This window comes from Muntiacus reevesi, chromosome 11 (assembly GCF_963930625.1).
Source record: "Muntiacus reevesi chromosome 11, mMunRee1.1, whole genome shotgun sequence".
In the NCBI taxonomy this organism is placed as follows: domain Eukaryota; kingdom Metazoa; phylum Chordata; class Mammalia; order Artiodactyla; family Cervidae; genus Muntiacus; species Muntiacus reevesi.
This window is the reverse complement of record NC_089259.1, coordinates 11,081,379-11,101,038: the sequence shown is the minus strand read 5'-3', so window position 1 is coordinate 11,101,038 and position 19,660 is coordinate 11,081,379. Positions and strand designations below refer to the sequence as shown.

The window sequence follows — 19,660 nt, the reverse complement described above, 5'->3', positions numbered from 1 at the left end:
AAAAGAGAAAGGGCATGTAGGTAGATGGCTGGTGTTGAAAATGTTCTCCTTCTAGTTCAAAAACCAGACACAGTATATATTCACATATGTATATATGAATATATATATATTTATATAATAGCATGATTTTAAAGTACTATATTCAGTTCAGTCACTCAGTCATCTCCTACTCTTTGCAACCCTATGAACTGCAGCACGCCACGCCTCCCTATCCATCACCAACTCTCGGAGTTTACTCAAACTCACATCCATTGAGTCAGTGATGCCATCCAACCATCTCATCCTCTGTTATCCCCTGCTCCTCACCTTCAATCTTTCCCAGCATCAGGGTCTTTTCCAGTGAGTCAGTTCTTCACATCAGGTGGCCAAAGTATTGAAGTTTCAGCTTTAGCATCAGTCCTTACAATGAATATTCAGGACTGATTTCCTTTAGGATTGACTAGTTTATTGTCCTTGCAGTCCAAGGGACTCTTAAGACACATATATACGGAATTTAGATAGATGGTGGCGATAACCCTATATGCAAAACAGAAAAAGTGACACAGAAGTGCAGAACAGACTTTTGAACTCTGGGGGAGAACGTGAGGGTGGGATGTTTTGAAAGAACAGTATGTATATTATCTATGGTGAAACGGACCACCAGCCCAGGTGGGATACATGAGTCAGGTGCTCGAGCCTGGTGCACTGGGAGGACCCTGAGGAGTCGGGTGGAGAGGGAGGTGGGAGGGGGGATCGGGATGGGGAATACGTGTAACTGTATGGCTGATTCATGTCAATGTATGACAAAACCCACTGAAATGTTGTAAAGTGATTGGCCTCCAACTAATAAAATAATATTTAAAAAAAAAAAAGAGTCTTCAACATCACAGTTCAAAAGCATCAATTCTTCTGCGCTCAACTTTCTTTATAGTCCAACTCTCACATCTATACATGACTACTGGAAAAACCACAGCTTTGACTAGATGGATCTTTGTTGGCAAAGTAATGCCTCTGCTTTTCAATATACTGTCTAGGTTTGTCATAGTTTTTCTTCTAAGAAGCAAGCATCTTTTAATTTCATGGCTGCAGTCACCATCTGCAGTAATTTTTGAGCCCAAGAAAATAAAGTCTCTCACTGTTTCCATCGTTTCCCCAACTATTTGCCATGAAGTGATGGAACTGGATGCCATGATCTTCATTTTTTGAATGCTGAGTTTTAAGCCAGCTTCTTCACCTTCAACAAGAGGCTCTTTAGTTCCTCTTTGCTTTCTGCCATAAAGGTGGTGTCATCTGCATATCTGAGGTTATTGATATTTCTCCCGGCAATCTTGATTCCAGTTTGTGCTTCACCCAGCCTGGCATTTCACATGAGGTACTCTGTGCATAAGTTAAATAAGCAGGGTGACAACATACAGCCTTGACGTACCCCTTTCCCAATTTGGAACCAGTCTCTTGTTCCACGTCAGGTTCTAACCATTGCTTCTTGACCTGCATACAGATTTCTCAGGAGGCAGGTCAGGTGGTTGGGTATTCCCATCTCTTTCAGAATTTTCCACAATTTGTTGTGATCCACACAGTCAAAGGCTTTAGCATAGTCAATGAAAGTACTATATGAGTTTATAAAAAGTACTATATGAGTCTGTACAAATAACCCCACTCAAAATGGTGTGCCTGCTCAAGTACACATCCTGGAACTATTTCTAACCTAAATGGAAGAGTCAGATGGAGAAAACTGTACCCTATAAATGTCACGTTCATTCCTTAGCTAGTTAAAAATAAATTTTATTCATGTATTTTCCTTAATAGGCCAAATGGAAAAGTATATAATTCATATTAGCACTATATCATGACCTTTTAAAACCAGCATCTTATCTTACAAAAGTGAAACTAACAGTTTTCTTTGGAAATCTATTTGAAGCGCTAGATATCTATAAGCATTTCTTATAAATGAGTCCTTCTGAAGCCATTTTCAAAGTGATTCCGTGATTTGGCTAGTGGTAATTAAAATTAGCAGAAATTTCAGCTGAAATATTTTATTCTGAAAGTCACTTTTCAAACATATACTGTTCAGCATCTCACTAAAAACACGAGTTTTGAACGCAAAAAGGCATTAGGAAACCTAAAACATTGGTCAGAGATACATTCAGACTAAACAGATGAATAAAGGGCGGGGCAGGAAGGGAGAGGGTAACATACCGGAGGGCAGGCAGGCAGGAGAGGTGAGGAGACACCCAGATATTGGGTTGGCCAAGAAGTTCGTTAGGGTTTTTTCATAACACTGTACAGAAAAACCCTAACAAACTTTTTGGCCAACCCAATACACCCATACTTATATACCGTAGATGTCAAGTTTCAAATCCAAGAAGCTTACTGGACTTAAAAGAAGACACTTGGAAGCCATCCACTGTTTCCAAGTCCTGCTTTTGAGTTCCAATCCTGCCATTTACCTAAAAGATACTCCAACCTGCTGCTCTCAGTTTTTTCATTTGTAAAATTCAGATAGTTTTACATAACTGTTTGATGAGGTCATGTATATGTTATAAAACTGCTCTATAAACAAACACTAAGGAGAAAGGTATCTTTACGTTTCTGCCGTGAGTGTCCCAAGCTTAAGAGCTGGACATGACTTAGTGACTGAACAACAAACATTAAATTACAATCTGGGGTTTAGACAAAGTCCTGGTGTTCAACCTGCATGGGGAGAAGGTTAGAGATGCCTGCTCCACACGTGATAAAGTTGATCATATTTCCTTGGTATAAAACAAGAGGCTTAGGTAACTAATAAGGGCCTACCATACAGCACAGGAAACTCTACTCAATACTCTGCCATGATATCCATGGGAAAAGAATCTTAAAAAGAGTGGATCTATGTATGTGTATAACTGATTCATTTTGCTACATTTTTTATATTGCAATAAAAATTAAAAAAAAAAAAAACAGGAGGCTAACAAGTCTTCCAAATATCCTTATAATAAAAAGCCAGGTAAGCAGGGTGGGGGGAATATTGTCAGTTATGTTACTTTGAACAAAATAAGTGACAATCTATTGATAAAACAGAAACAATGTATATTGCATCTGAAATTAAGATTATTATCAACAGTGGATATTGACCTTTTAAGCCACTTAACCAAATCAAAAAAACAAATGTGTTTCAAATAACTAAACAGTCACAGAAAAAAACCACTCCATACCCAACAAAATCAAATTAATTTGTCAAGGGAAAACGTAATGGACTAACATGTTATGGTCTTTTTCAAAGGTCTATTTTTAGACATAAACCAAACTCTCTTTAATTAAAACCTTTGCTTATAAACATATTTCCTGAGCAAGTAAAGCCTAACAAACCCAATATGAGTGAAACCCTGTACCCTGGAAACAGAAAGGAGCCCCGAGTCATTTACAATAGAAGTTTCATATAACCTTTCATCACTCCCACCACAACAGCAAACATGCAGCCTTAAAGTGAAAGCTTTCTAAATTTAGATACCTTCAAATAATGCATCTCAAGTTGTATGTGAAGGTTGAATAAATTATTTATTAAGTCTCATCTTTAATAATGGGATATCATGTTTAACTTGTAATCAAAATGGAAAGAAAGTTGTTATACCATATATTACTGTACCAAGACTCAGAGTTTCCAATCTATATTTAGTTCACATTAAAATGGAAGCAAAGACGCAAACCAAGCTAAAAATAAAATGTTCTACAAAGATGAGATTTTTAAATGGATTGAGATCTAGCTTTATTTGGTCCCTTCAATGCTGATCGCATTTCGCAGCACCTTAACCTTGCAACGCTATGCAAACCATTTTCCATTACCTAGAAAAGTAATCAGAAACTGAAGTCCATGAGAAAATCCATGGGCCATATACTTCCAGCACCTGACTGTACACAGCCCACAAGTTAAGAAGGTTTTCACATGTTTAAATGGCTTTAAAAAAAAAAAAAAAAAGAATATTTGTTAACACATGAAAATGTTATGAACTCAAATGTTAACATCCTTAAACTTTTATTGGAAGAGATGGTTAGAAAGCATCACCGACTCAATGGACATGAAACTGAGCAAACTATAGGAGATGGTGGAGGACCGAGGAGCCTGGCATGCTGCAAGCCATGGGTGTGCAAAGAGCTGGACACAATTTAGTGACTGAACAACAACCCACATATAGACATATATCCCATGACAGCCACTCACGGGTATATTCAAGTACTGCCTATAGATGCTTTTATACTGCAGCAGTAGAGTTAATTCTGACAGTCTATGGCCCGCAAAGCTTTAAATATTTACTACCTAACCCTTTATAGAAAAAGTTAGCTGACTTCTGCCTAGACGAATGTTAATTACTCTTGTAATTCAAGATATCTTCCTGCTCATCACCTATCAAAATATAAATATTCCTACTTGCCTTTCACATCATAGTGAGTTTCTGAACAATAAACTTGTTAATATTACTTGCTTTATTACTAATTGGCTGGCCTTGTTTCTGTGTCCCATATTATTTGGATCATTACCCAATTCAATGTTTCCACATAGAACTGTGGCTAGGTCTTACATAGTTTTCTAATCTATTCTGTTTCTGTTTCAAACACTGGATATGAACCAGCAGAACCTACTAATGGGCTGCCATCTACAATTTGAAAAACACTGAGCAAGTCTTCCCTAATCTACTCTACAGAAGGTTTATGGTGAAAGATAATGGTTAATTGCACAAATTGCATCTCATAAAGCAGTGAAAAATACAAATCAATATTTCCATGTTGATCATGCCTTACCATAAAGACATGAGTTTATTTATACATCTTTCAAGTTAAAGTAAAACCAGGTTTTAACTGAAGAATGTGGTGGTTATTCTTTTACTGGGCAGAAAGAGATGTCCTAATACAGGTATAGTGTTGCAAAGTTCTAAATATCTTTCCAGCGTTTAGGTATGTTTTACCTAAATTTAGAAACTCATTTATGGACATTAAAATTAACTGTAAGACATATAAATGTGGAAAAAATAAGTAGGAGCATAATAAAGCAAATTAGGAAGCATTTTTGACACATGAAGCTTCATGACCTTAGCCAAGATGAGTCAAAAAGTCTTTGAGTTGGTTCCTATTTGTTTTTACCATTTGGCTTATGACAGTTGAACAATTCTAGTCTATAGTCCTGACCAAGGATCCTCCAGCCACTCACTGCAAAATGAAACACTACAGTATTGATGGGCCAAGAAAAAGCTAGCCAAGTGACCTTCACAATGATGTTCAAAATTAAGCTGCTCTGAGTTTGTATTAGTGCTGCTCCAGAATGTCTCACGCCCAGTAAACACCTGTGAAATTCTCTACAACAGTAAATCTAAATGCAGAATCAACCTTCTCCTTGAGGCAAGAGGAAGAATTTAGGGATAATAGTCAAGGGTAAAGAGAAAGGAAGAGATCTGATGAGTTACAGCTCCCTTTAGTTTCCCCAATCAGCAGTACTTAAACTTCTGTATACAAGTGATTTATTTCCTTTGAGGAAATCGAGGCAGCCATAAAATTATCTAGTGTTTAGCACCTGGGTAGCTAGATGAGACTACCTGAAATTCTATTTAGCTGATAGTTTGAGCTTCCCCGGTGGCTCAGAGGGTAAAGCGTCTGCCCGCAATGCGGGAGACCCGGGTTCAATCCCTGGGTCGGTGAAGCTCCCCTGGAGAAGGAAATGGTTAACCCACTCCAGTATTCTTGCCTGGAGAATCCCATGGATGAAGGAGCCTGGAGGGCAAGAGTCCATGGGGTCATAAAGAGTCAGACACGACTGAGCAACTTCATCTTGGACTCTTGAGAATCACTGTGTGTATGTGTTAGCCACTCAGTCGTGTCCAACTCTTTGCAACCCTACTGACTGTAGCCCGCCAGGCTCCTCTGTCCATGGAGTTCTCCAGGCAAGAACACTGGAGTGGGTTGCCATTTCCTTCTCCAGGGAAGCTTCCCAACCTAGGAATTGAACCCAGGTCTCCTGAACTGCAGGCAGATTCTGTACCATCTGAGACACCATAGAAAGAAAAGTGGTGAAAAACAGAGAATGAGAAAAGTAGGCGAGAGATAGCAAGGACAAAGAAACAGGAAGGAAAAAATGGGAAATGAAAAGAGGAACAAAGAGTATATAATACGGGATTGAGGAGGATACTAAAATGTACATGCGGATTTTATTAGACCATACTAATTCAAAATGCATGCCAGTCTTATTTAGTCTTTACTTAAAAAGCATATAGTATCCACTGCAAAAAAGCTGAGATTGGTGTTGTCTTAAAATAGCCCATATTTCCTTTCATAGAGAGCTGGTTAATTAAGTGATGACATAACATGCTAGGTTAAACCATATGAGATTTCCCATATGGGATCATTTTTTTCCAGCTTTATTGAGGTCTAATTGACAAGTAAAATTGTATATATTTAAAGTACTTAATGTGATGATTATTTGATAGACATATATATTGTGGAATGATTACCACAATTAAGTTAATTAATATATCCATTACCTAACAGCTACCGTGTGTGTACCTGTGTGTGTGTTGAGAATACTTTGCTATTCTCTTAGCAAATTTCAAATACACAATACAGTTTTAGTAACTACAGTCACAATGCTGTGCATTAAATCCCCAGAAGACTGTCCTCTTAAGAGTTGAAAGCGTGTACTTCTCCCCATTTTCCTTACCTCCCAGCCTTACTCTCTACCATTGTGACCTGCTGACACTGAAGTTTCACTGAGCTCAATCTGATATAAAGGAATACTTTGCCATCATCAGAAAGAATAAGGTATCTGTAGACAAACATTAGAGAAATGATCTCCATATTATATCCCCAACAAACAAGATGCAGAATGTGTACAGAATGTTCTCATCAGTATTTCTAAAATACTACATATTTAAGTGTGTGTGTGTGTGTGTGTGTGTGTGTGTGTGTTAGTTGCTCAGTCATGCCCGATTCTTTGTGACCCCATGAACTGTAGCCTGCCAGGCTCCTCTGTCCATATGATTCTCCAGACAAGAATACTGGAGTGGGTTGCCATTCCATTCTCCAGGGGATCTTCCCAACTCAGGGATCAAACCCAAGTCTCCTGCATTGCAGGTGGACTCTTTACCATCTGAGATACCAGGGAAGCCCATATATGTATACTTACATATATTCTTTTATGTGCATAGAAATTTTCTGGAAACACACAAACTGTCAACAATTGCCTTCCAAATAGACTATGAGGTCTAGTGTGGGAGGGAGATGACTTTTCACTGGATACCGTCCTATCACCAAATATCCTCTCACACTATCTGAATGTCTTACTATATGCACACTTTTTCAATTAAGAAAAGTCTGGACACTTTCCAAATGCCACAATTAAGGCTCTTCACTAACACTCAAATTATTTAAAACATTAACCAGCATTTACCACAAAAAACACTTAAAATAATGTAATGACTTAAATTAGTGGTTATTTTTCACTCCAAGTTAAACATCAATCAGCTTTATGATCCTAAGGATTTTAAAGGAAACTAAAAGAAGTAGTGCGTTTTAATCATAATACCCACGAACACACATAATGTATACACAGTCATTCAAGAAATAATGTTCAACTCATCTGTTCAACTCACTCTGCTATAGGCCCTTAGTATGTGCACAAGTTCTTTCCAAAGAGACAGCGTATATTAACATACACAAACATACGTAAGTAGGTGGATATAGGCACACCAATTATATGTTCATGTGCCACATATACCATTCCAGACTGCTATACACCATAATTAAAGATGCTATTGGTAACCACAACCTGTCAGACCTAGTGATCCCTTGGTTTATCTTCAGGATGTACGAGCGCCTGCTGTCTAAAAAATGACTAAGCCTTGGGCTAGTCCCAGGGCCGCCTCCTCCAGGCTCTCCCATCTCACACACCTGTGCAGGCATCAATAGAGTGTCGGTCCTTTTCTAAAGATCTTTTCCCTCAACTTTCATCTGGATCATAACTGAAGACTGGAAACCAACAGTTGAATTTAGCGGTGCTCCTTCCTCCCACTGCTCTGCCTTCATCCCTGAGAATCAGTATGATAAGAGATGTTAACTGCTGAAATTTGTGGCAGATATAAACAGCCTGGAGTGGGAGATAGGGCAGGTAGGAAGGCCAAGGATCAGCAGTTTCAGCCAATTTAGGCCCTGATCGCACGTGTCCATGTATGATAATGGTGATGAACTTGTATGCACTTGCATTAAGCGAGTATAAAAAACACAACTTCTGAAATTCAATACATTTTCGGTAATTTAAGGAACATTTCATTTAATGATCATTAATTATCCCTAATCATGGCAAAACATTAGTGTTAAACATTTTTGTTAGAAAGTTAAATGGGAAACCAACAATATATATGTTTCTTGAATTGACTCTCAGTCTTGATATATAAGCTTTTCCCCAAATCACAGAAAATATCAAATTTAAACAGTATAATTGTAGCTATCATCATTAGTTCAAGTATCTTTTAAATTTTAGTGGTACTCCCAACAAATTTGTTTTTTATTTTACTCGGTTCAAATTAGCGATCTCTCTAAATCTTCTTCCAAACAGTATAAATTTACTGGTCAATTTTGATGTAAGTATACATGGAATTTTAACCATTTCAGGTAAATATGTAAAAACGCCACTTTAAACTACCTGTCATTTTGCTGATTATCAACGCAGTTTTGTGAACTTTTTAAATTAAGATTTCAAATGTTAAAGGCACTCTCTGTTAGGAAGGTCCCTATTTTATTTAGCCTTAATCTTCTAAAAATACATTAAACTCCATACCCTTAATTTATCACAAATTTTATTAAATTAAAAATGTCACTATTAAAAGCAGTTACAAGATGTGCACTTAAAAATGAAGCAGTCTTTGACTCTTCACTCAGTGAAGATTGTTAACAGTTGTGTGTGTGCTTACACATATTTATTTTAGAAAATAAGGAGGCAGGCAAGTGCAAACATGAATCCACAGGCATATAATAAAACTTCTATTTTCATATGTGGGTCCATTAACCTTAGAAAACAAGTTCTCGTAAAAACAGGTATAGAATAAATTAACTTCTGCACATTTATTTTTAAAGAGCACACAAATCTAAAAATTTTATTGGTTCCCTTTTCTAATTCCTCGTTAAAGTCGCCCAGTGATAACAGACTCTCCACGTCATAATTTCTAAAATGACCCAAATTTAGAATATATAAGTAATGTTTAAGTTGCAAGCATTTGAAATATATATATTATGTAAAATCAAATTAAAACTCTCAACTTGAGCCCTCACAGGTCAGTAGCACTTTGCTACAGAAAGAGTAACACAGCTTGCGTATCTCCATATACCACAAAGCAGTTACTTTTCAGTATCAAAAATAACCATGCGTGTGTTGATAAGATCTGAATACAGCACTTAGTGGAAACCTAGGACTCGAGGTCTGCGGTTTGTGCTGCGCAGGGTACGAGCATCATTTACCAAAGGACAGCAAAGGGGCAGGCGGGGGTCACCTCCCCATCCTCCCTCTCTGGGAGGGTCAGGAAGCGACAGGCTGCTGCCCGCGGGAAGAGAAGGTGGCGAAGGTCACAGCAGCTCTGGCTGGCCTGCCTGCACTTCTCTCCCTGCACAAGGTCTCCGCAACCACTGCTCGGCAGGTAGGACCAAAAATAATAAAACACTCCTTTTTGGATCCCTGAGTGGGAACTCTAAAGAGCGTTTCGGCTTTTTCCCACGCTGCCTGGCTCCCCGGGAGCCCACCCTGGAGGCCCCAGCATTGGGGCCTGGAACAGCTCCCGCGGGCCCCGCCCCCGGCCCAGGCCCCGCCCTCACCTCGGCACCCCACGCTCCCGGCCCCGCCCCCGCCCTCACAGGGCTCACCGAGCTCCCGGGCCCAGGCCCCGCCCCCCGGCCCAGGCCCCGCCCTCACCTCTGCTCCCCACGCTCCCGGGATCTGCCGGCGCTCTCCCCGCGCCCGGGCGCCCTCCGTCCCCTTCCCCCGCCTGCCTCCTCCCGCCTTCCCCGTTGCTCTCGGCCCGCCTCACCTTGGTTCGGATCTGCCCAGAGGTGGACACTTTGCGGATCAGCTTCTGGGGTCCCTCCTGCTCCGCTTCGCTGTCGGACGAGTCGTCTCCGGGCCCCGCCGGGACAGTGGCGGGGGTGACCGTGGCGCCTGCCGCTCCTCCCGCCGCTCCCGGGGGGTGGTGCTGGCCGCCGGCCCCGGCCATCCTGTCCGACTCCTGCGGGAACACAGCCCCGCCCGGCGGGGGCGGCGATCAGGGGCCGCGCTCCGCTCGAGCGGGGCCCGGAGCCCCGCGCCGCCGCCGCCATCTTCACCCCCCAGCCGCCCGCGCCGGGGAGGGGTCGCCCGGGAGCCCCCTGGATCCCGCGCCCGGCCGGGAGCCTCCGGGACCCCGCGTCCGGTTCCGGCCCGAGCAGCGGCCGCGGCGGGGCGCCGGGGACGCGGACCCAGGCCCGCCTGGGACCCCAGCGCGCCCAGCCCCGGGCGTGCTGTAGGGCTCCTGGCCCGGAATACCACCGGTGCGGATAGCGGTGATGGGAGCGACGGAGGGGTCAGAACTACGTCCCACGTTCCCGAGGGTCTGGGGTCCCCAGGGTGAGCCGCGCAGGGCGAGAGAGGCGCGAAACCTCCGCACCCCCATTCCCGCAGGCCCGGCCGGCGGCGATGCTTCCTCCCTCCCTCGGTTCCCGGGCAACCGTGGCAAGAATGGCCCCGGGAGCAGAAAGGGAACCTGGCTTCCTGCCGGCTCCCCTGGGTGCCCCCGCCACCCTCCCGAACCCAGGATCTCTGCAGAGACACTCGGGCCTCGCCGCACGGTCCCCGCGAGTACAAGTCCCCTGCGGCCCCGAGATGGACAGGCGCTGCCCCTTGGTGGGTCTCCGGATCCCCCAGCCCCTCTGTGATGAAGCGTACCTCTCCCGCCTCCGCCCGGAGGTCCGGGTCCCGTCGGCTCTCCCGACCGTGGCCTTCAGTTTCTGGCCCACCCCCACCCCCATCCGGCGCACACGGAAGAGAAGAGCATTTTCCGGGAGGCTCCACTCCGCTCGGAGAACTTTTTCGTTCGGAAAGAGCGATCCCTTGGGCTAACAGGAAACTGGCAAGGGCGTGGAGAGCGCGCAGAAACCAGCGAGTTACACGCAGCCCGCGACGACGGCGGGCAAGAGAAAGGTCTGAGCTCAAGCGCCAACGGGGGGACTGCCTAGAAGAAAACAATGCGCCGGAGCCTTGCGAACGCCAGAGCCCAAGCACGAAAACACTGGAAGGTCCTGGGAGAGAGCCACTCCCTAACCCGGACTGGAGCGGGAGGAAATGGGATCAACAGGCGGCAGCCACCGCTCACAGCTCGTCCCCTGCGAGCTGGTGGAGCGGACGCTTGGGAAACAGCAGCCTCGCTTGCCATGTGCACGCCTGCTGTGGGAGGGCTTCGGGGAGAAGAGACTCCAGTGACAGGTTCCTCTTGTCATCCACAGGGGATTCCAGGCTGCTGTTAAGCTGTGTGTTTAAGTAGGGCAAAAAGCCCCTGCCACACCATGGAGTCTTCACACTTCAGGAAAGCATCCAGTCTCTTTAGCGTGGTCGCGCCCTTCAAATTCATTCGAATATTTTTCAGTTGACATGACCTTTAAGAGTCCTCCAGAATAACGGAGGGCTGTTTTGCTTTTTTTTTTTTTTTCCCCTTCTTTTTAAAGTTTAAATCTTACTGTCAATAATCTGATGCTGTGACAGAACTAACAGTTCTAAGAGATTCAGAAACAATCTACAATCCCCATACCACTGTCTAGCCACTAGGCAGATTAAATTGATTGAAATGTAAAATGTGATGGTTAGTTCAAATGAGGAACGACAGGAGACTGCTGCCAGGTATTACTAACTAGTAAAGGCTACTTCTTTGGGCTCTGTTGTCTTCTTTAGGAAGGGAAAGTAGTTGGGCAGAATAAACTTTAAGAACACTTAAGGCGCCTTAAAAATGCAAGTCTGTATCTACAGAGAACATACCTCTGACAAGGGCATTCTTTTAAAAGAAAAAAAATATCAAAATAATGGCCTTTATTCTAACCCAACTGTTTGGTCACTGACAAATCCAGTGGTCTCACAAATCGAAAGAGCACCTAAGTCAATGGCCTTTTAAAAGAATAAACCTAGTTCAGACCTTCTCTTTTAATGTAAAGAACCTGAGGCCCAAAGTCACAAGCAGGACTGAAGTCAAAATCATGTGTCTTATTCTAATGTTCTATTCACATTACCACATCACACAACAAAAGTTGATTTGTCCGTTATCATGCTTCTGTTCACATTTAGGTTTAAAGTTTTATATAAGTAATGTTTTCCAAAATCCAGGCAGAGAGTGAAACAGAAGGGCAAGGTTCGTTGTTTTATGTCCATGCCTGTTCTGTGATCTTAAGAAGAGGACTGAATACACTTCTCACTCTCATTCAAACATTGATCACTTAAAAATATTAAATAAAAAAGTAAATATATATATAAATAGCTTCACGTGCAAAAGCTGGGCTTTTAATACCTCAAAGTAAAGGTACTCATTACTTCATGAAAAATTAACCTGCTACCCCTGCTCTTCAAAGACTCTTGTAACAAGTTCTAAAATTTGGCTGTGACTTTGAAAGCACAGTCAGTCTTCACCCGCCAATGTTAACTACATGATCCCTGGTCTGCATTTTCCTTAGCACATACTTAGAGTGAAATACTGTATAAACAAGTGAAGCAATGTCGCATCATTTCCCACAAAAGGCAGCTCATGAAAGATTCTCTTTTCTCCAGTCATCTCTTCTGAGGAACTACAATCCCTAACTTAAAGTAGCTGACCCACTGGCATCTTCTCAGGTCTTATCTGTAAATTAGAAATTGCCAGAAGGGATATTCAATCTGTACACTGTATACCTGCAATGCACTTCACTTCCCCTAAAAATATAATAGCAATGTCAAGAGCTCAATATGTACAACCATTTTAATGTAGCTCAAAATAGCAACTAAAACAAATTTCAAATATGTGGCATATTACATTATTTCTTTAATTTATAAGATTTCCTTGAACTGTTTGCCTTACTTGGTGTTTTCAGATATTCAAATAATTTCTTAGATGCATCTTACATATTTATCTTATTATTATTACTTTGAAATCTTTGTTTTGAACATAATGTATCACAAACAAACTATTATAAGTTTGGACATAAGCCACAGAGACACTGCATTCAGAAAGAAGTGGAAATAGAAGCTACCACTAAATTATGTTTAGGTGTCTACTTAAGAGGGCTTTACGTTAATATTAGGTCATAAAACATGAAGTCTACAGTAGATTCTGAAGAACCAAAGTACATAGGCACTTTAAAAACATGTTCTAAGACTCATGTTCCTAATTAATGGGAGCCATACAAAGAACACTGCAGGTTGAACAGGTACAGATCTGCTTTCATGCAAACTTTAAAACAGCTTCCATAATACACTACCTATTCCGTGTTTAGAATGTAACACTGAAATTTTCATTAAAATTCCCTTGTTATCTCAACAAAGAGGATTTTGAAATGACAATAATCATGATATCAACTCCATGTTCGTATGCCCATCCCTGCACCTAAGGCACACAACTTCGGTCATCTAGACTTCATACATAAACAAAAACTCTCATTTATGTGTTGGCCATTTTTCCTTTGAAACTCTTCTCTCCCTAATTTTTCAGTGGTTCTGAATAGCTTCATCAGAGCCAACTAGGTAACAATCATTTGGAAATAAAAATAAATTTTAATAAATAAAGGGTATTATAGCATCCCAGTACTGTTCAAGAGCTACTCTGTAAACACCCTCATACTTTGCTAAGTTCTGGCAAGAATTCTATTTACTTTCCCACAGGCTATTATCTACAAGGACTACTTGACTAAATATCTTCCTGAACCCACCTATTACCACCACCAAAATATTTTTTAATTGGAAATTTAGGTAATGCCTGTTTCCACTGATTTGATTACATTCTAAAGCTAGCATTAAAGGAAATACACAGACACCTGAATGCTAACATTTATCTTCTTGCAGGCCCAGTGCCCTCAATGGGGTAATGATAAGGCTAACAGTTTATTTAAATACCCTCCCTTAATTAAATAATTTAATTTCATCTCCAAGTAGAAAGACCATCCTGATGGTCAGCAGTTGCCTCGCTGCTCCAGGCATGAGTACATTTCAAGCTAGAGGGGCTGTTCTCTTTACTAGTAGTACTCAGCATCGATTGCTGACATGATGTTAACTCTTCTATCTGAATGGTTCCATGTAAAATCATATCATGTTTTGGGACTTGGCAAAAAAGACCAGAGAAAGTATATCCTTACATGTATGCTGTTATTTACAGTAAGAAACAATGCAACAGGATCTGTGTGCTGTGAATATTTCCTGTTCATTCCTGAATATTCCTTTTCATAAATGTAACTGAGTATACTTTTATGGTAAAGTATTAAAGTAGCCTGTATTGGAATTCAGAAAAAAAGAGATTTTAAATGACAGCAAAATGGAATCCAGGTCAAAGCAGATTTTTTAACCCAAGGTCTTTGAGGGTCAACAGACTGGGCTATGGGAACTCTGATTCCCATGAAATTTTATTAAATTTTTATATGTATGTTGCATGGGTACATCTTGGGAAGAAAGTCCATAGCTTTGATTAGATTCATAAGGGATCACTGATCCGAGAAAAGTTTTTGTAGGGAAATCTGTCCTTCAACATAGATTAAGCTGACATTTCCCCAGTTAGCTCCCCATGTCTGAAATAACTGACATTTACATGCATTATTTCCCCTACTTTACCCGATCATTTTTCTCGTCCACACCACTTTTCAGTAATTTGGATAACTTATCTTTTTTAAGAAATTAAATGAGAGTCCTCTTTACTAGTTCTTAGACTTCATGTCAGACATGGACAGCCACGGGGTTTCAAATAAAATCAGTGTCCAAAGGATCATTTTATGCCACATACACGAGATTTCTGATGATTTTCTTCTTTGAACTGTTTTCTTTTTACTCTAAAATAGTAAAATGTATGAAACAAGACATTCTGTCTACTTAAGAATGAAGGCTCTGTGATGATTCAAGGATTTGTGTCTGTGCAGTCAACTGCTACATTCAACAGTCCTAGAACATAGTAGGTGCTGGATAAAATACCTGTTGAGTAAATAAAAAGGCCCACAGAGTTTAAAGAAAATAAACCTCTTTTTTTAAAGGAGAGTTATGCAGACTGGACAAAGTGTCACAATTCACTCACATATTTCTGTTTGGGCTTTAGTTTTAAAGGCTAATAAATGAACATTTTCATTTTTGTCACTTGAAGGAAAGCAAAAATAAAAGTTTTCCTGCCAAAGTAGCTGTGGCATCAGCATCCTACAGGAAAATACTACAACTGGGCATTTTTCATTGTGATTGTTGACTCCAGGTCTGCAAGTTCATAAAGGACTTCCCAGGTAGGAAAGTTTAAAAGTAAAAAAGTTACCAAAACAGGTCACTGAATTTAGTTCTCAGGGATCTTTGACTTAAACTCCAAAACCGAATTGCATTTTGAATTTCAGGGATACTTTAATCCTCAGTAATACACACAACGTAAGAAATAAGAACAGACGGGCAAGCTAATAACATGTTCAACTTTATGAAAGCAAAGACAGCTGCAGATACAGACGGATCAGGGTTGAAGGACACTCCCGAAAGGTCGGGAAACAGAAGGCAGAGGAACTTGGGCAAAGGAACCGATAGGGTACACATTGGAAAAGAAAGAGAACCAACCCTGGCACCTGACCTAGAAGCTCTCAACAGGCAGGGGGCCAGCCTGAGCAGATAATGCGGGAGTCCCTGGGAACACGGTGAACAGAACACCGATGAGGCTTTTCAAAGAGGCTCCAGAATATCAACCAGGACGGAGTACTAAACATCGAGGCAGGGCGCAGAGAGCCAAAATTCGATGCCAGGGGAAAAAGGCAGTCCACACAGGATTACAGAGCTCTGACTGAGACGGGGATTTCGGGGTAGAAACACTGGAGGGTGGTGAGGTGGTTCTGACTGACTGAGTTGCAAGAAAGAAGTTGAAAGAGTTTGAGAGAACGGATGCGAAGACCCCCTCTGCCCCGGGCTCCTGCTCGTTACCGTCGCACATACCAGGCACATGTACTGGCTACTCGGGTCCCTAAAATCACTCAACCTCCGCGTTTTATGAGCAGCGAAAAACCTAGGCGAAATCAAGGTCAGCTTCCCGCTTCACCCCTAGCAAGCCCCGTTGACCCTCTAGAAAAGCCCGGGGCTTTAGCGGCAAGCCAAAGTCGGAGGCGTGGTTCCGGGCTTCAAGCCGCGACGCGCCGGGCCAGCACGGGTCCCCGGGAACCTGCGCGCCCAGGTGATGGGCCAGGGCGCGGTCTCGGGAGGGGGGAACGCGGGTCTCCCCCGAACCCTGCCCGCCGACCCACGGTCTGGATTTCTCCTTTCCTCCTCCCTACCTACCCTCTTCGCTCTAAAATCAAGTCCAAAAAAAAAAAAGTTGAGAAGTCCATGAAGCACAGAAATCAAACGGTGCTCCGAGGGCCGTGGTCCGCGCGGGTCGCCGGCGGCCCCCCTCGGGGAAAGCCTCGGCGGGCCGGACAAAGGGGCTCCGGGCGGCGCGCGAGGAGGAGCTGGGGCGGCGGAGGAAGCGCGGCCCCGGCTGGGAAGCAGCTGGGAACCTCATCCCGGGCCATTTCCTGAACGGAACCCGGCCCGGGCGGGAGGGAGGGGGACGCGACAGAGAAGAAGCGGGAGGGGGCGGGCGCGGGCGCGGTACCCACCGGTTCCTCCCAGGTCGGGCTGCGGGCGCCGGGCGCGGGGCGCACGTGCCGCGGCTCCATCGCGCCGGCCCGCGCCCGCCGGCCGCCCGCGGAGTGCGGACCCGGGCCCCCCGCCGCCGCCGCCGCCGCCGGGGCCGCTGGATGCGCCTCCCTCGCCGCGGTGCTCGCGGCCGCCGCCGCCCGGCTCCCAGCCACCGGCCCTCCCGCCGTCTCCGGCTTCCGCCGCGCTGCGCTCTCCCGCCCCCGCGCCGGGCCCTCCGTCCACCTCCTCCTCCTCCGCGGTCCAGCGCCGCGCGATCCGCTCCCCGCCGCCGCCGCCGCCGCCGCCTCCCGCGGCCGCGGAGTCCGCCTCCCGCGCCTTCCTCCGCCCCCGGCTCCCTCCCCTTTTCCTCCCCGCTCCCCGCCCCGCCTCCTCCCCGCCGCCCCCTCCTCCCGGCGGGCGGCCCGGGGCGCACGTGACCCCCCCGGCCGGCCTTATAAGGCGCGGAACCGAAAGCGGCCGCCGGGTGGTGAGGGGCGCCGGGCGGCCGCGGGGACGCAGGCGGCCTCCCCCCGGGACCGGGCGCCGAGCCGCCGCCGCGCGCGCGCGCGGGAAGAGCGGCGGGGAAGAGCGGGGAAAGCCCGACTCGGCCGGACGATGCGCTGGCGATGGGAGCGGCAGCGACCGCGCGTCCCCGGAGTCGCCTCAAGCGCCCCTGTCCCCACGTCTCCCTCTCCCGGTGCCCGCAACCCGCGCCCGCCTCCCTCCCCACGCCGGCGGCCCGCGCGCGGGCACCTCCCCTCCTCCGGGCGCTGAGACTTGAACCGAATCGCGTTGGACGGTAACCGACTTCGACAGAGGGAGGGAGATCATTGCATTCCAGAGCCGCTCTTGAACCAGCTGCGCCAGGGATGGTTTATGCTTTGTGACACTAAAAAGCCTTGCAGATGGGTTAGCATCTGCGACAGGGGTTCAGCTTCAGGGAGTACTTTTTTTGTTTGTTTGTTTGTTTTTATGCCTTTTTAGTGATTAACGGTTTCAAGGAAAGAAACCCGGCTCCGGAGTGGATCTGCCTTCCAATTAGATTGCTGCCTTCAAATTACGGAAAGGGACTGGCTCGCAGTGAGCGCTCAATAAATGACATGTCGTCTGGTCCCAACCTTTGAAAACAACCTTTCAAACAGCGTTTCTGATACTCTTATGGGCATCGAAGACGGTCTCAGTCTATTTCCAACCCGAGAATGGCTTTGTTATTGTCCAGTCCCTAAGTCGTGTCTGACTCTTTGCGATCCCCATAGACTGCAAGACGCCAGTTTGCTCAGTCCTCCACTATAATCTCTTGGAGTTTGCTCAGATTGACGTCCATTGAGTCCGTGCTGCTATCTAACCATTTCATCCTCCGCGCTCCCTTCTCTGTTTGCCTTCACCCTTTCCCACCATCAGGGTCTTTTCCAATGAGTCGGGATGGCTTTTCACGTATTCCCTCTCCTGGACTTTCAGGCTCCTTCTATCAGCATCTTCCCAGGCCCTTCGTCATGTAAAACATATAGGCACATTTTAAAAACTGAAAATTTCAAAACACTTCCTTGATCCAGTCTGGATCCTCCAGTTCCAGCCACCCCCTCCCCCCCACCTCCTCACAGTCAAGCTCTTTGGGAGGAAATGCCTGTTTTTATTATTCTTACAACCCTTTCTTCATCTACCGCTCATTCTTTCCTGCAACCCATCTCCGTGCCCACTATTCTTCCAAGGCAACCCTGACAAAGGTCATCCGTGCTTTTGTCAAACTTCCCTGACCCACTGGGTTGTTTCCCTGCCCCCCACCACCATTCGCTTCTTATTTAATGTATCTGCAATATTTGTCACTGGAGGCCAGACTTTTGTCCTCGAAACTATCTCCTGCATTGGCCTCTGTGACACTTCCGTTTACTGTTCTCTAAGCGTCTTACTTGAGCTTGGCCCCTTTGTCATCTTTGACATGCTGGAATGCTAGAATAGCCTGTTTTTGGTCTGTTTCTAATGCTATCTGGTCTATCCAGACCCATCCATGACTTCAACCACCAACCAATGTGCTAGCAACTCATAACCTGGCCAGCCTACCCTAGATCTCCAGTCTGTAAAGCCAGTTTCTTATCATAAACGTCTGCCCAGACGGCCCACTGGCCTTCAGCTCAGCTTGACTAAAAGGGAAGTTAACTTTCCTGCCAGTTGCCCATTCTCCCTGGTCTCACTCCTAGTAAACATCTCCACAGTCTGCCTCCTTAACCAAAGGGGAAATCTGAAGTTGTCCCAGGCTCCCCTTCTCTTCCGCTGTCACCCCCTTGGGAGGCCAGACATTCCTGTCCATCACCTTCTGTCCATTTCACTGCTCCTGTTGGGTTTGGGGTCCTTTCTTTTGAGCCCCTGAAACATTGCATTGCTTTCCTCTTTAGTCTCACTGCTGCTAAGCTGCTCACACCTCTGCCCCTGCCATCTCTCACCTTGTGGCTAAAATTAGCTGTCTAAAATACAAAACCTAGCAAGTCATTTCCTGGAGGAACACTTTAAATGCCTCCCCATTGTGTGTAGGATGAAGTTCCAATATCTTAGCCAGCATCTGTTTCTCCAGTCTCATCAAACTTTCTGAGTTCCACCAATGCAGTTCCCTATCAGGCCACTTATTTTGTTGTTGTTGTTATATCTTCTTCTTGGATTGATTCCTTTTTCTATGTACATAAAATTTTATTTATTTGTTTTTAGCTGTGCTGGGTCTTCATCGCTGCTCAGGCTTTTATCTCTGTTGCGGTACACAGGCTTCTCATTGCAGTGGCCTCTCGTTGCGGAGCATCGGCTCTAGAATGCACGGGTTTCAGTACTGCCGCTCCTGGGCTCTAGAGCACAGGTTCAATAGTTGGG

At 44.7% G+C, this 19,660-nt stretch overlaps 1 protein-coding gene across 7 annotated transcripts in view; it reads right to left on the bottom strand.

Moving 5' to 3' along the window:
* The window catches only part of DGKH (diacylglycerol kinase eta), a 207,351-nt gene extending 190,220 nt beyond the window's left edge, over positions 1-17,131 (bottom strand). For 5 of the 7 annotated variants that reach the window (XR_010658504.1, XM_065901946.1, XM_065901951.1 and 2 more), the window contains exons 1-2: positions 16,786-16,860; positions 10,014-10,208 (exon numbers count right to left, since the gene is read on the bottom strand). Coding sequence is in view for 6 of the 7 variants with exons in the window: in XM_065901946.1 (XP_065758018.1) it covers positions 10,014-10,208; positions 16,786-16,845 (255 nt within the window). In the remaining variant the exon portion in view is untranslated. Of the gene's footprint in view, positions 1-10,013; positions 10,209-10,903; positions 11,290-16,785; positions 16,861-17,050 lie in introns of those variants that run through there. The other 2 variants (XM_065901947.1, XM_065901952.1) reach the window with 2 other exon arrangements.
* Positions 17,132-19,660: the final 2,529 nt, after the last annotated feature.